Source organism: Aulonocara stuartgranti, assembly GCF_965226115.1.
Source record: "Aulonocara stuartgranti genome assembly, chromosome: 7".
Taxonomy (NCBI): Eukaryota; Metazoa; Chordata; class Actinopteri; order Cichliformes; family Cichlidae; genus Aulonocara; species Aulonocara stuartgranti.
In genome coordinates, this window is record NC_138945.1 from 13,569,957 (window position 1) to 13,582,500 (window position 12,544).

Here is a 12,544-nt window from a genome sequence, read left to right on the forward strand (position 1 = left end):
TTTTATTTTGGAGTTATATTACATTATTTTGAAAAGTTCTGCAGGAGTTCCGTCACTGACGTCACAACATTCAAAAGTTGGTTGAAGTTTCTACGAGCTAAACTTTTGGGGGAACATTTGTAGCATGTTTCTAAATTAGAGCAGATTTGAAGCTTTTGGATAGTTGATATGGTAAGATAATCTTAGCTATCTTAATAAGCTAGCTAGCTACCGACTTGCCCTCGAGAGATGCCCCAGAAAAAGCTCGGCACAACAATAACAACAGTGACTGATGATAGAGATTGAACAGATTTTAGTAAAAAGCTGGAATGATGTGATGGAGAAAGGGAAAAGACTGTGCACAAATGTAAGTGCTCTTGGAAAAGCCTCAGCCTGTTCCCTCTGGTCAAATGGTAAACAGATGTTTTCAACTACATTTCCACCATCCTTCTTTTAAAAAATTTTTTTAAAAGAGGTGTAGTTTCATCCACCCAACATCCACTTCTGCTTTGTTTCAGATGCTTCAGGTGAGCGGTGGCATAGCACTCCAGTTAAAACGGTGAGTAATATCGACACATGTCGGGATAGTATTGTAGCAGAGTGATTGTAATTTGTTTTGTATTATATGACACTTTTAAGAAAAATGAAGGTGCTTCACTTGATGTGCACCAAATACCTGGTCGAAACAGCTTTAAGATGGACAGCAGACCAAAACAGGGCACCAAAGGCACCCCTCCCATCTTAGCAGATACCTTCCGTACTCCCAGCATGCAGGAAACTAAGGTAAGAGAGGATGGATTGCTAGGAGGATCAAGCAGGATGTTGCTGGTAAATCTTTCACATTTGTGTTTATTGTTTATATTGTTTGTTTGTTTTTTGCATTCAAAACCCAGTTATTGAAATAATTTTAAAAGTTTTATATCCTTTGACCAACACAATAACTGATTGATTCCTTCAGTTGTTATTTGAGGTTTTCTGTCATTTGTGTGTTTGGCAAAAGTTTACTGCAACTGACCTGAGCAGCACCATCATCCAGAGGCAAAGGAAGGAACTGCACCTGCTGATGGCTGAGTTAAAGGACCGGGAAACAGAGTTAAATGCCATGGCTGCTTCCCATCTTAAGCAGCATCATACCTGGGAACAGTACCGCCAGAGGGTGTTGACCTTGGAGCAGAAGTGTGCCCATTTAGATGGTGAGGAAAGCTAAGGATATGTTGGTCAGTTCAATACAGCTGAAACTCACAGGGGAAAGCTGGGTTGCAAAGCAGCTTGCAGATGTCCAGCAACTGTAGGCAGGATACAGCAGCTTCAATAGCGCACTGTACATAAGATTTACCAATCCAATGTAGAAGGAAATTAAGCATAATCAGTTATGGTAATCTAAGGACCTTGGAAAGAAAAGTGACTGGACTTCTTTTTTTAGGCCTTCGCAATAAGGCTTAAAAATCTGTGACTCTCCACCAATTGTTCTTGGAACTGAAAAAGCTTGTTGGATGAGAGGTGAAAAGTCTTCAAGAAACTTAATAAAGTCCAGATGCTTTTCTTTCCAAGCTCCTTAGATTCAAAAGTGAAATATCAATATGTTTATGATAAACCATGACAATATTGTAAATAGCTTTGTGATTTTCTTTTCTCTTGTTGCTGACAGTGTAATTAATTTGTATAGATATGGTAATAACATGGTTGTTATGAAGCCATAATAAAAGTAGGAACCCCGGCTGAGTTGTAAAGAGACCAAAAATGCATTATATTAATAAGTAATCATTTTTTCTTTGTCTGCACATTGTTTCTATAGTTTGCACATCATCTGCAGACTGAGGCTGTTGATGAAGGTGCGTACACATGCCATTTTGTTAAACGGCCATATGGCGGGACTTTGTTCTTTTTTGTGTGTGCAGAGGAGGTGCAGATGCGTAACGAGGTGATCAGAGTCTTGACTAAACATGTGCGGCTGGTGGAAACCAGGGAGAAGGAGGCCCAGAAGGAACTCGACGAAGCCCGACAGCAGATCTGTGAGCTTGAAAAGAAGCAGAAGCACATCAGTGAAAAATGCCAAGACTTTCAGGTACTTTCAGGTTCCGCCATAACATCAGCACACAGTTGGATACACTTAGTACTGCTGGGTGTGGTCGTTCATGTGATGAAACATAAAGATAAATGTTAAAAATGATTCAGGAATGAATTGGGTTTCTTTTTTTTATTTGTTTTTTAAAATTCCCTGATACACAATTACTTTTTTCAGCTAATCCCTTTTGGGATCGCCAGAATAGATCATCTGCCTCCATTTCACCCTGTGCCTCTCATCCTTCTCTGTCACACCAAATCTCTGCATGTGCTTATTCAGTACCCTCAATACTGCAGTTCAATATTCCAGAAGCTTCTATGTGATCTTCCCCTTTTCCTCTTCCCTCAGCTCCATCTTGAACATCCTTTGTCTAATATGGGCCTGGGCAATATGGGAAAAACAACAATTTATAACCATAATGTTTTAGTACCGTTTCATTAAATCTATTTTTTTTAGCTGTCCTCATGACATCATGCATTCATGATATCACTTTGTCTGTTTGTTTGTTTTTTCTGTCTTCAAGTATGGTACAGGATAAAGTGTGTTAAGTCTAATGTTGTGTAGCCAAAAGGTCTTCACACTACCAAATTCCTTGGATCCTTATTTCTAGCATTTCCTCATCTTTTGAGCCTTTTTTGGGAGCATCACTTTTGGTAATTCTGCGACTTGAGTCTTCTTTTTCCATTCTCATTTTGCCTTTTATATCATTTACACTCCTGATGTACTGGTGTGTATAGCTATGGTAACTCAAAGCACATGTGCTGCTACCAGCTGCTCCTCCTGCACTGTCTATCAGTCTAACCTGATGTTGCTCTAATCCTATTCTTATCACTTGCACTCTGTTCTCTGAGATTTTATCATGGATTTCAAACAGGTCAATAATAAACAGATGGCCTGTATTTGTATAGCGCTTTACATAGTCCCTAAGGACCCCAAAGCGCTTTACACTACATTCAGTCATCCACCCATTCACACACTGGTGATGGCAAGCTACATTGTAGCCACAGTTGCCCTGAGGCGCACTGACAGAGGCAAGGCTGCCGGACACTGGCACCACCAGGCCCTCTGACCACCACCAGTAGGCAACGGGTGAAGTGTCTTGCCCAAGGACACAACGACCGAGACTGTCCGAGCCAGGGCTCGAACCGGCAACCTTCCGATTACAAGGCGAACTGCCAACTCTTGAGCCACAAGTCACATCAACTTTGCATTCAAATTTCATTTGAATTGTTAGTGATGAGAACAATCTCTGTGGTTATAACTGAGTATTTTTCAGTGGAAGTCTCCAAACCCAAAGGTATTCAGGTGATGAAGGAGACCAAGACCCCCACCAAAGGAGCCCCACCCAGCAGCTGTTGAAACCTTGTGTTTTTGTGTTCTTAAATGAAGAGGCAATAAAACAGCTTGTTATAACACAAACAAGGAATATTTTGAACTGGAAGTCATGCAAAACTATTTTAGCACATTAATACAACTATGTGTCCATGCTGTTTTTCAGGAGAAGAACCAGAGTCTCAACTCCACAGTCACGGCTCTGTCCACACAAGTCGGCTCTCTGCAGGTCAGGGAGGAGGAGCTCAGTTCCATGCTCAAACTCAAGGTACACGTGTAAATCTTTGCTCTCTATATAATCTACTGGTCTTGTATCAATTTATGATGTCCCATCATTTTATCTAATTATTCTAACCCTTTAGGACCAAGATATGGCAAAAGCCTCGAGTTGTATACTCGATCTCTCAGGGCGCCTGCAAGACCTTGAGACATCTCTGAAGAAGAGTCGCTCACAGGAAAGCAAGCTCCTGAAAGACCTGGAGGAGAATAAAGTGTCTTACAAGGAAGCCAGACATGAAGTCACACAGCTCAAAGGTACATTATTAAAACTTTGTGTCATTTTGTTGCCTATTTACTCTCATTCTTTAGAGGGCAGATGATCAGAGGACACTGATATTGTTAAAAGAAAAATAAGGATAATGGAACAGTAGTCTGCAACTCTGCTCATAAAAAGGAATTGAAAGCCTTTTGGGAATCAGATTTAGAAGATCTGCCCTTATACGTTGTCTCCATGTGCTCCATGTGACATTTTTAGTCTGGATGTATGGCTGTATATTTTTTTCCAGCATTCACAGAGTTATGCACAATAAATTCTGTTAACACAGACTACAAGACACATACCATTTAGTGCTGACACATAAAGCATTGAAAACACAGGAGCTTTTTATGAAGGATCATTATTATAAAAACTCTAATGGTATCTGAACTTCCAAGATGCAGGTTGGACCGTATTTTTCAAACGGAGAACTTGTCCAACCATCAAATGGCACACCAAAAAACAAAGATCTTCAGCAGAAAATCTGGAAGAAAAAAAAGTTTGGCCTTTCTGTTAAAAATTAGTTATCTGTTTATTTGCATGATCAGTCGTTTATCGTGTTCTTCTATGTCGTGCTGTGCTCATAGAGGAGCTACAACAGCAGGTAACACAGAGCAGCACCCAGAGAGAGGAGATCATCCGCCTCAAGCAAGAACTCCATCTGCTTCATGGGGACACCCTGACAGGTACATCGCAAACACACTGTCTCACTGTTTTTCCTGCTATTTCATTGGTGGAAACTTCATGATGTATTTCTTGATATGTTTTTGACGTATAAGTCTCTTTGAACCCTGAAGGCTCGCTGGATAGATTTAGGACTGGCTAGTGTTACGTAGAGTTCTGTGTGCTTTATCCTGGTATATGGTCCTCATCTTTGATATTATATAATGAGTGAATATCTGTATGATAGCTATTTTAAATAACTGTTTTCATTTTCCTTTATTTGATGAACCTCTTCATCATTTTTTCTAATGTAAAAAAGACCAAACATATTGATGTGACAGTTATATGAAGTGGTTCTAGAAACGGAGAATAATCGGCATTTCATTCTCAGTGAATGACTCGCAGTAGATGGCGTCAGTGAACAGTGACAGTGTTAGATTCAGTAGCCAGGAGTATGTAGAGATAATGAGGTATGCAGTCCTGTCTTATCTCAGCAGTCTGCTTTTCTCGATAGAAATCTGTAGGGTAGATTGTTTCAGATACCTCTCAGCCTGAGAAAGACACTCTCCTGCAGAGATAAGCACAGCATTTGATCTCTTTGACCAGGGGAGGGAAACAGCTGGAAAGATGAGCTGCTAGAACTGGCCCACTCCAAACAGGAACGCCTCATGTCTGAGCTCCGCTGCCTACGACAGGTATAGTTTCTAACATGTAGTATTTCCCTGAGAGTACTGAACAAAACATCATAAGCGTGAACCCATAAAATATACTGTGGTAACTGGAGCCCAGCTCTGGAAGTACAGCTTTCCTCATTCCTCCAGCATAAGGTGACTTACCGGTTGGACAACATACCTCAGTGTTTCTGCAGTTACACAACGCAGATGTTTGACTCTGGGATACTGTCATTGTCTAGTGCTTCTTGAAGTAGTAACAGGCTATAAAGGGTAAATAAAGAGAGACAGTGGAACCTCAGGCACAGGCACATGAAGGTCTCCTGCTTCTCCTGTAGATTAGTAAAACCCCTGAACTGAATTTGGCTGATGTTTTTTTTCAGCCATTCCCATGATTTTCTCCAGTTCTTTTGAAACTTTTTTGTGTCTGAATGTGCTTCCATGTTTTCACGTAATTGCAGTCATTTTGTGTCTATAATTCAGGGGGAATGCAGTAATTTCAAATCTATTTCCAAGTGTCCAGAGTCTCTTTTTTTGTTACATCTCTGTCTCATTGTCATCTAGGTACTTGATATAGTGTGCCTCTAAATGATCATTAAACATATTTTTATATTAAGTTACAATTTTTAGGTAGTTTTCATCTGTTTGTAAGTGAGAATCTTTAAATCCACTTTTACTACTAGAATTTTTCTTTCAGCGTCTCTCTCTTTTCAACATAAATGCAGACAATTTACTCTGGTTTGAACCCCGCCTGTCATGTGGGGTCATGTTTTTAATAATTGAAAGTTTTAAGTTTAAAAAAAATGCATTCAAGTGATCATGTTTGTGTGTGTGCAGGTTTGTGAGAATCAGCAGAATGACCTGCAGCTGATGCAGCTGAGTTGTGAAACCCTGAAGGGGAAGACCAGTCAGGGATTATTGGGCAGGTGAATAATGTCCTAGGATAACAAACAAAACAGCAAAAAAAGTGCAAACCATGTAACAAAAATATGTGAAGGAACTACTTTCTGGTAGTCCTGACCCCAGTATAGTAGCTTTTCCACATATTGTTGTTCAATGGTTTGCACTAATTTTGCTGCTTTTGGACTGCTCCTGTTAGGGGTGGCCACAACAGATCATCTGCCTCCATCTCACCCTCCCCTCCATAGAGTCTTATTCTGTCTTCTTCACTATGTCCATCCATACTGCCTCCTGTCTTTTTGGCAGTGCCACTGTTTTGTGCAGCCAGAAATACATTTTAGAGCCCACAGTTATTAAAACCACAGAGGCTGCACAGCTGGCAGCAGGTGGTTTAAACCAACATGGTTACAGACCCTTTGCAGGCATATCATGTCACAAACCCATTCCAGCAAACTAATCTTTCACTGAGTAAATATGTGTGGATTATATTGTTGGCAGTAGGTATACTGTGGGGTTTTTAGAGACTCTGGACACTGATAGCAGCACACATACCCACAGCTGGCTTGTTGACTGGACAACATACTAAAAAAACCCATAAACATTCAGTGTGTGTGTGTCCAGTACAGTCCAATGTAGGAATGAATTAATTGTTTCGTAAGACTCAGATAATGTCTAAATGTCTAATTCTTAAATCTCAAATTTAGTAAGTGTCTGTGTTTTGTATATTAAATTGAATGTGGTAAAGTTGTGAAAAATCCTTCTAGATTTTTAACAGGAACAAAAGATTAATGAATGCGTCTCTCTCTGTGTTTCAGCCAGGATGAGTTAACATGTAACTATCCGAAGGATGAGTCACCTTCTTCACTCAGAGGGAAGAACTTAAAATCTGTGTATGATGATCTGCCTGCAGATGCTCTTCAAAGCTCAAACAACTGTAACCAGGGAGTCTTCTCAGCTTACTTGATGGATGTAAGACAACTTTATAAAGTCTCTCTACAAACCTCTTGTTTGTCAGGGACAGCATATAAGAAGAAAGTTTGTAGGGAGGGTGGGAATGGGGCTAAAATAGGTTGTTTAAGACAAGATGGGGCGATGTCAAGGGGCGATCGTGGCTCAAGAGTTGGGAGACTGACAACCTTCCTTGTAAGGTTGCCGGTTCGAGCTTGGACAGTCTCGGTCATTGTGTCCTTGGGCAAGACACTTCACCCGTTGCCTACTGGTGATGGCCAGAGGGGCAGATAGCGCGATATGGCAGCCTTGCTTCTGTCAGTCTGCCCCAGGGCAGCTGTGGCTACATCTGTAGCTTGCCTCCACCAGTGTGTGAATGTGTGTGTGAATGGGTGGATGACTGGTTGTGTAAAGCGCTTTGGGGTCCTTAGGGACTAGTAAAGCACTATACAAATACAGGCCATTTACCATTTTACAAGTTAAACTATGGGGGTACACCAAGGACCTGTATATGTTAAATTCAACTGTCAGTCACCCAAAGCTACTCTGATAGAGTCCAAAAACAAAAATATTGTGCTAGAAGTAAGTCTGTGTTTTTTTTATATGGAAACCGGAATGAAATACTTTTGACCACACAATTTAGGCTGGTGACAGTTCTGAAACATGCGTTGGCAAAGAATGATGACACAATGGAGTTGTCTTTTAATGCTGCTCAGGTTGGAAAAATTAAGATATTTCTGTTTCTAGTTGTTATTTTAAGCTAAACTAGCAAGATTTTAAGTAACTCCTAATATAAGCACAGACAAAAGTGACGTAAGGTTTTTCAGGCATTGCAAAACAAATCCGTCACCATATTGAAGTATTCCATTAAGACCAAGAGTTCTTTCCTTCTCTCATCAGGACGGCCCTCTTTCCAGATGCTCTCTGCAGCAGCTGTTAGATGAGTCCAGGCTGGTTGTGGCTGGTTCAGGGAACAGCATCCTGAGACTCCACAGTTCTTTACAGAATAGCAGCCAAATGGTGAGTTGTAGCCCACTGACCCTTTTTATTTCCAGGAGTCCCAGACACCCCAACATCACCCAAGTACCTCCATCCTCAAGTACCTTCATGACTTTCGGCCTCTTTTCATCTCTCTCTCTCCTTATTTGTGTTCATGGGGTGTGACATGAAAAGGATAAAAAATATTCAGTTCCTCCTGTTTGGGTGTGTTAATCATACCAGCTTGATCTTATTTCTTTTTCTCTAACAGACCAGTCCAGCTCCACCCAAAGTTCGTCCTCAACATAACACCAACCAGCCAGTAAATCACATGGACTTGATGACTGAGCTGAAGAATTGATTTTCCTCATGTATGTTTCAGTATTTACCAAAGTGACACAACTGTTGAGCACTAACTTTGAACTGAAAAATCAGTGTTACTATATTAAGCACTGCATGCACCACTTGTTGAACCTTAAGGCCTCCCAGGAAAAGGTGAAGTATAAATACAGACTGTGAAATGTTTTTATATCACTGATATTGTTTTAAATTGTGAGATGTGAATATGTCCTCTGTAAGTATTTAAACATATAAAGACATACAAAAATGTCATTGATTAACAAAGCCAAAGAGTGTATTTTTAAAATCTTATTTGTGGCTTTTAAAGGCTGAAACGTGTGGAGTGAGTGAGATGGGAAACCAGTCCTACAGGGCTGATGGGTGGTGTGTCCTTGTACCGTTTTTCCAGTTTCACGGGCTACAGATCAGCCTGGTGACTCAGCCGAAATGTCTGCGTCTTTTAATAGCTTTTACGTTTTTTTGTTTGTTTTTTTAAATAAAAATATCTGTATATAACCTACATGTATGGTACTTTATTACCTGACAGTCGCACACTTTTTTTTCATTTCCTTTCATTGTGTTATTTATGGGTTTGGATGGAAGCTGCTTTGTTCGGACAGCTTTTTTAAAGCATCCTGTGGTAATTTGAAGGAGCTAGCCAAACCAGCAGGATTGTGGTGACGTGCGCGCGCCGCACCTGACTCACCTTTGTGGTTTAACGAGGCGCGAGAGCACGGACAAGGAGCCTGAACCTGTGTGTGGGACCACTTTGGATTTATGTGTCTCTATTTTTCGGTGAAAACATGAGTAAAACGAAGAATAAGAGTGATAATAAGACGGAAAAGGCTTTGGCTGCGGAGAAAGAACAGTTCGGAAAACAACAGGTTAGTCACTTTGTTCCTGTGACGGATAACTTTTTGATGTCTTTCCCCCCAATCTGTGGATTTTAAAGTCTTCCTTATTGTTCACACCGTGTACTTGATGATAACTAGTTTTAACTGTCAAATGGGTACTACCAGACAGTATCGAAATGTCAAATTCTTCACTTCTTCTGACATATTAGTGGAAAATCTTGTTAAATATATCACGTGTCAAGGAAATTCACTGGTGTTATTTCTGTCATGTCTTAATCTTGAAGTTCAATCTGATGTGGCTGTGTTAACTAGTTCCTCGTGTCCTGATTGCTCTTCTTTCATTTCTTTTAGCTCCACAGCATCAGCAAAGCTGTCACCACAGCTGAAACACCACCAAAAGACAAACATGTACGCAGTATCCTTTTAACAGCAGGTTTCCTGCTAACCAGGCTTACTGGATATACAAAACAAATACAATTTCATATATACATCTTTATTTTTTTTTTATAAATAGCTCATGCTGACTGGCTTATTGGGACAATGCTAACATTTGCTAAGGAAATAAAACCGAATCCCTGTAAGGTATTTGGGTAGGCTTCATAGGTATCAAATTAAAGAAAAGCAACTGAGATTCGGCTTTTGGGGATCCTCAGTGTATGTGCTAAATGTCACATTCTGGAGAGCATCTTGAGACATTTAGACATTTGAATGCATGAGTGAAAAGTTGTTGGCAATACCGGAGGGGGGGGGGGGGAATCAGGACCTCTCCTTTAAAAAAATGGATTATTAATTGCAAAAAGTCACAATATGCCTTTGATCAACTTTGCTGAAAGTCTTTGTAAAGTTGTCAGTTAACATATTTTAAAGTTAACATAACATTTTCTTTAAAAAAAATTATCTGATGGAGACCCTCAACACCTTTTTTTAGTTATCAACTTTAGTTATCGCCCACCTCTGGCAAATAACAGCCTGAGAAATGTATCAGTCAATCAGTTTAGATACGTGATTTCTTGAGTTTTCAACTGTCCAACACTCTTCAACTTTGACTATACATGCAGTAATGTTTGGAATATTTCAGTGTATGGTAAAGTGGTGAACTGACCAGCAGTTGTCCCTAGATCAAAGCCATAGCGTGTGTAAAATATGTTGATTGTATATAAACCATTGCTTTCTCTCCCCCTTTGTCTTAAGCTTATCCACTGTCACCATCTCTTTTTAAAAAAAAATTCATAATTGTGATGTTGATCTAATTGAGGAACTGAGGGATTCTATCTCTTCATATGATCCGAGCGGTGTCAGTCTCTCCTTTTATGATGAAACTGCTCAGTTATGGCAATCAATGTTATGCTTGTGTTTATTGTCACTTAGAAAACCTCATGCAGTTATTGAACTGTATTAAACTGTTACAGGGATTTATTAAGCTGTCAGTATAATTTAAACAGAAAACAAAAAGAGGTGAGAGGACCAAGTGGTCGTCATGGATCCAGGAGAGTTAAGTCCTGATTGTGGTGGTGTTTTTGAACCAATTTCACATGGGCACCACCAGGCATCTACGGTGAGCAAAGGGAGCCAAGGGGCCAGTGGACTCTCAGAAGACCTGTACAGTAGCCAGAGTGACTGAAACTGATAGCCACAGAGGGGTGGAAGCACACCGCTCTGATGTGCAGGGGGTTTGTTTGAATTACAATTCAGAATGAAAGCTTAATAGAAAAAGTGAATGAAAACAACTAATTCCCCCCAGGATTTTTTCATAATTTTTGAAAGCCCAAATCATAAATTGTATTAAAATGCAATAAATCAGAATCAGAATACTTTATTAATCCCGAGGGAAATTAGGGTTACAGCAGGCAGCACGCTAATGGCGCATGCGCACTTACAAAGGAACCTTCTGACCAACTTTACACAAACATCACATTGGGGAGACATGTCAGAAAGGTAGGCTGATAGGAAAAAAACAACGAAAATACACTACATGAGGTAAGAGGAGGAGAAAAAAAAACTCCACTCAGACTGAGCTCCTAGTGGGAGAACAGTTTGATAACAGAAAAAACACCTCAGCATAAAAGCACATGACTATCAATACACCATAGAAACACAAGACAAGCAACAGGGGCGGTAAAGAGTTGGGCGTTCGTGGCTCAAGAGTTGGGCGTTCGCCTTGTAATCGGAAGGTTGCCGGTTCGAGCCCCGGCTTGGACAGTCTTGGTCGTTGTGTCCTTGGGCAAGACACTTCACCCGTTGCCTACTGGTGGTGGTCAGAGGGCCTGGTGGTGCCAGTGTCCGGCAGCCTTGCCTCTGTCAGTGCGCCTCAGGGCAACTGTGGCTACAATGTAGCTTGCCATCACCAGTGTGTGAATGTGTGTGTGAATGGGTGGATGACTGGATATGTAAAGCTTTGGGGTCCTTAGGGACTAGTAAAGCGCTATATAAATACAGGCCATTTAAAGGGTAAGAGAGAGCCGGTGTATACAGCGCATCCGGTCCTGCAGCATATCTGCGCTGGTCCAGTTGACTGCCATCTTCCCAGGTAGGGCACAAGCATCGAAGGCGTTGGAAAGGGAGGGGGGATGAGTGAGTGCTTATCAGTGTAAGTGTATGTGTGTGCGTGTCCATAGTTTAGCTGAGACAGTGTCCTTCGGCCTATCAGGCTAAGTAAACAGTCCTCCAGCCAATCCAGGTGTCCTTGCATGGGATGGGAAGAATAGCCGTAACACAGTCGTTATCAGGGGACACCCAGTAAGTGGGGCCTTAATTTACAAAATGAACATATTGTATTTAGTACAATTTCAAACTAGGGACTGAGTAAATGAATGTATCGGGAAAACATTTACTGAAGTCATAATTTAAATCTTCTCAGATCAACCAGATATTCTCAGATTTTTTTTATTTCAACCAGAGCAGTCACCACCCTGCCAACCAGTTAAAAAGGTTGCCTGTTGAAGGCTTTGCCACCCTGCATTCATTTTTCAGACAGTTTGACAGTCGACTGCAATAGTGTGTCCGTACTTTCTTTGAACTGTTTGTGCATTGGTACTTGGGAGTCTCCTTGACAGCTGTACAGATATCATCATGGGAACTCATAAAGAGGGTGGAGCTACGGCCTTCTGGTCGTATGTCTTGAACCTACCTCTATCCAGCAACTCCATTGTGAGCTGGAAGTTTTGCTATCTGGTTCACAAAATCCTCAGGGATGGACACAGAAATGTAAGTTCAGTTTTTTGCATTTCCTTCACCTTATACTCTCCCGCGCTCCGGTTGGTGATATGTAATCTCTTGTGTC

General features: G+C 40.9%; 2 protein-coding genes across 4 annotated transcripts in view; both read left to right on the forward strand.

The window, feature by feature from the left end:
* Positions 1 to 44: 44 nt before the first annotated feature.
* On the forward strand, positions 45 to 8,930 carry ccdc62 (coiled-coil domain containing 62). Of its 2 annotated transcripts, none has more exons than XM_082542700.1 (13): positions 45 to 392; positions 498 to 538; positions 619 to 762; positions 980 to 1,172; positions 1,878 to 2,044; positions 3,543 to 3,644; positions 3,739 to 3,910; positions 4,499 to 4,597; positions 5,181 to 5,269; positions 6,083 to 6,171; positions 6,961 to 7,114; positions 7,994 to 8,113; positions 8,343 to 8,930. In XM_082542700.1, the coding sequence occupies exons 1-13, from the start codon at positions 272 to 274 to the stop codon at positions 8,430 to 8,432; spliced, it is 1,581 nt and encodes a 526-aa protein (XP_082398826.1). In that variant the 5' UTR covers positions 45 to 271; the 3' UTR covers positions 8,433 to 8,930. The 2 variants fall into 2 exon arrangements, with proteins under 2 accessions (XP_082398826.1, XP_082398827.1); XM_082542701.1 differs by having other exon boundaries at positions 45 to 346.
* A 105-nt stretch (positions 8,931 to 9,035) lies between these two features.
* The window catches only part of hip1r (huntingtin interacting protein 1 related), a 19,557-nt gene continuing 16,048 nt past the window's right edge, over positions 9,036 to 12,544 (forward strand). For both annotated transcript variants that reach the window (XM_082542698.1, XM_082542699.1), the window contains exons 1-3: positions 9,036 to 9,294; positions 9,616 to 9,679; positions 12,326 to 12,468. In XM_082542698.1, coding sequence (XP_082398824.1) covers positions 9,214 to 9,294; positions 9,616 to 9,679; positions 12,326 to 12,468 — 288 coding nt within the window. In that variant the 5' untranslated portion in view covers positions 9,036 to 9,213. The remainder of the gene's footprint in view (positions 9,295 to 9,615; positions 9,680 to 12,325; positions 12,469 to 12,544) is intronic.

Bases quoted from the DNA above. Each gene is read 5' to 3' on its own strand.
- ccdc62 (XM_082542700.1), top strand. From the start codon at position 272: ATGATAGAGATTGAACAGATTTTAGTAAAAAGCTGGAATGATGTGATG. The intron at 2,045-3,542 runs GTACTTTCAGGT...GCTGTTTTTCAG, and splicing joins AAAAATGCCAAGACTTTCAG to GAGAAGAACCAGAGTCTCAA. The intron at 5,270-6,082 runs GTATAGTTTCTA...GTGTGTGTGCAG, and splicing joins AGCTCCGCTGCCTACGACAG to GTTTGTGAGAATCAGCAGAA.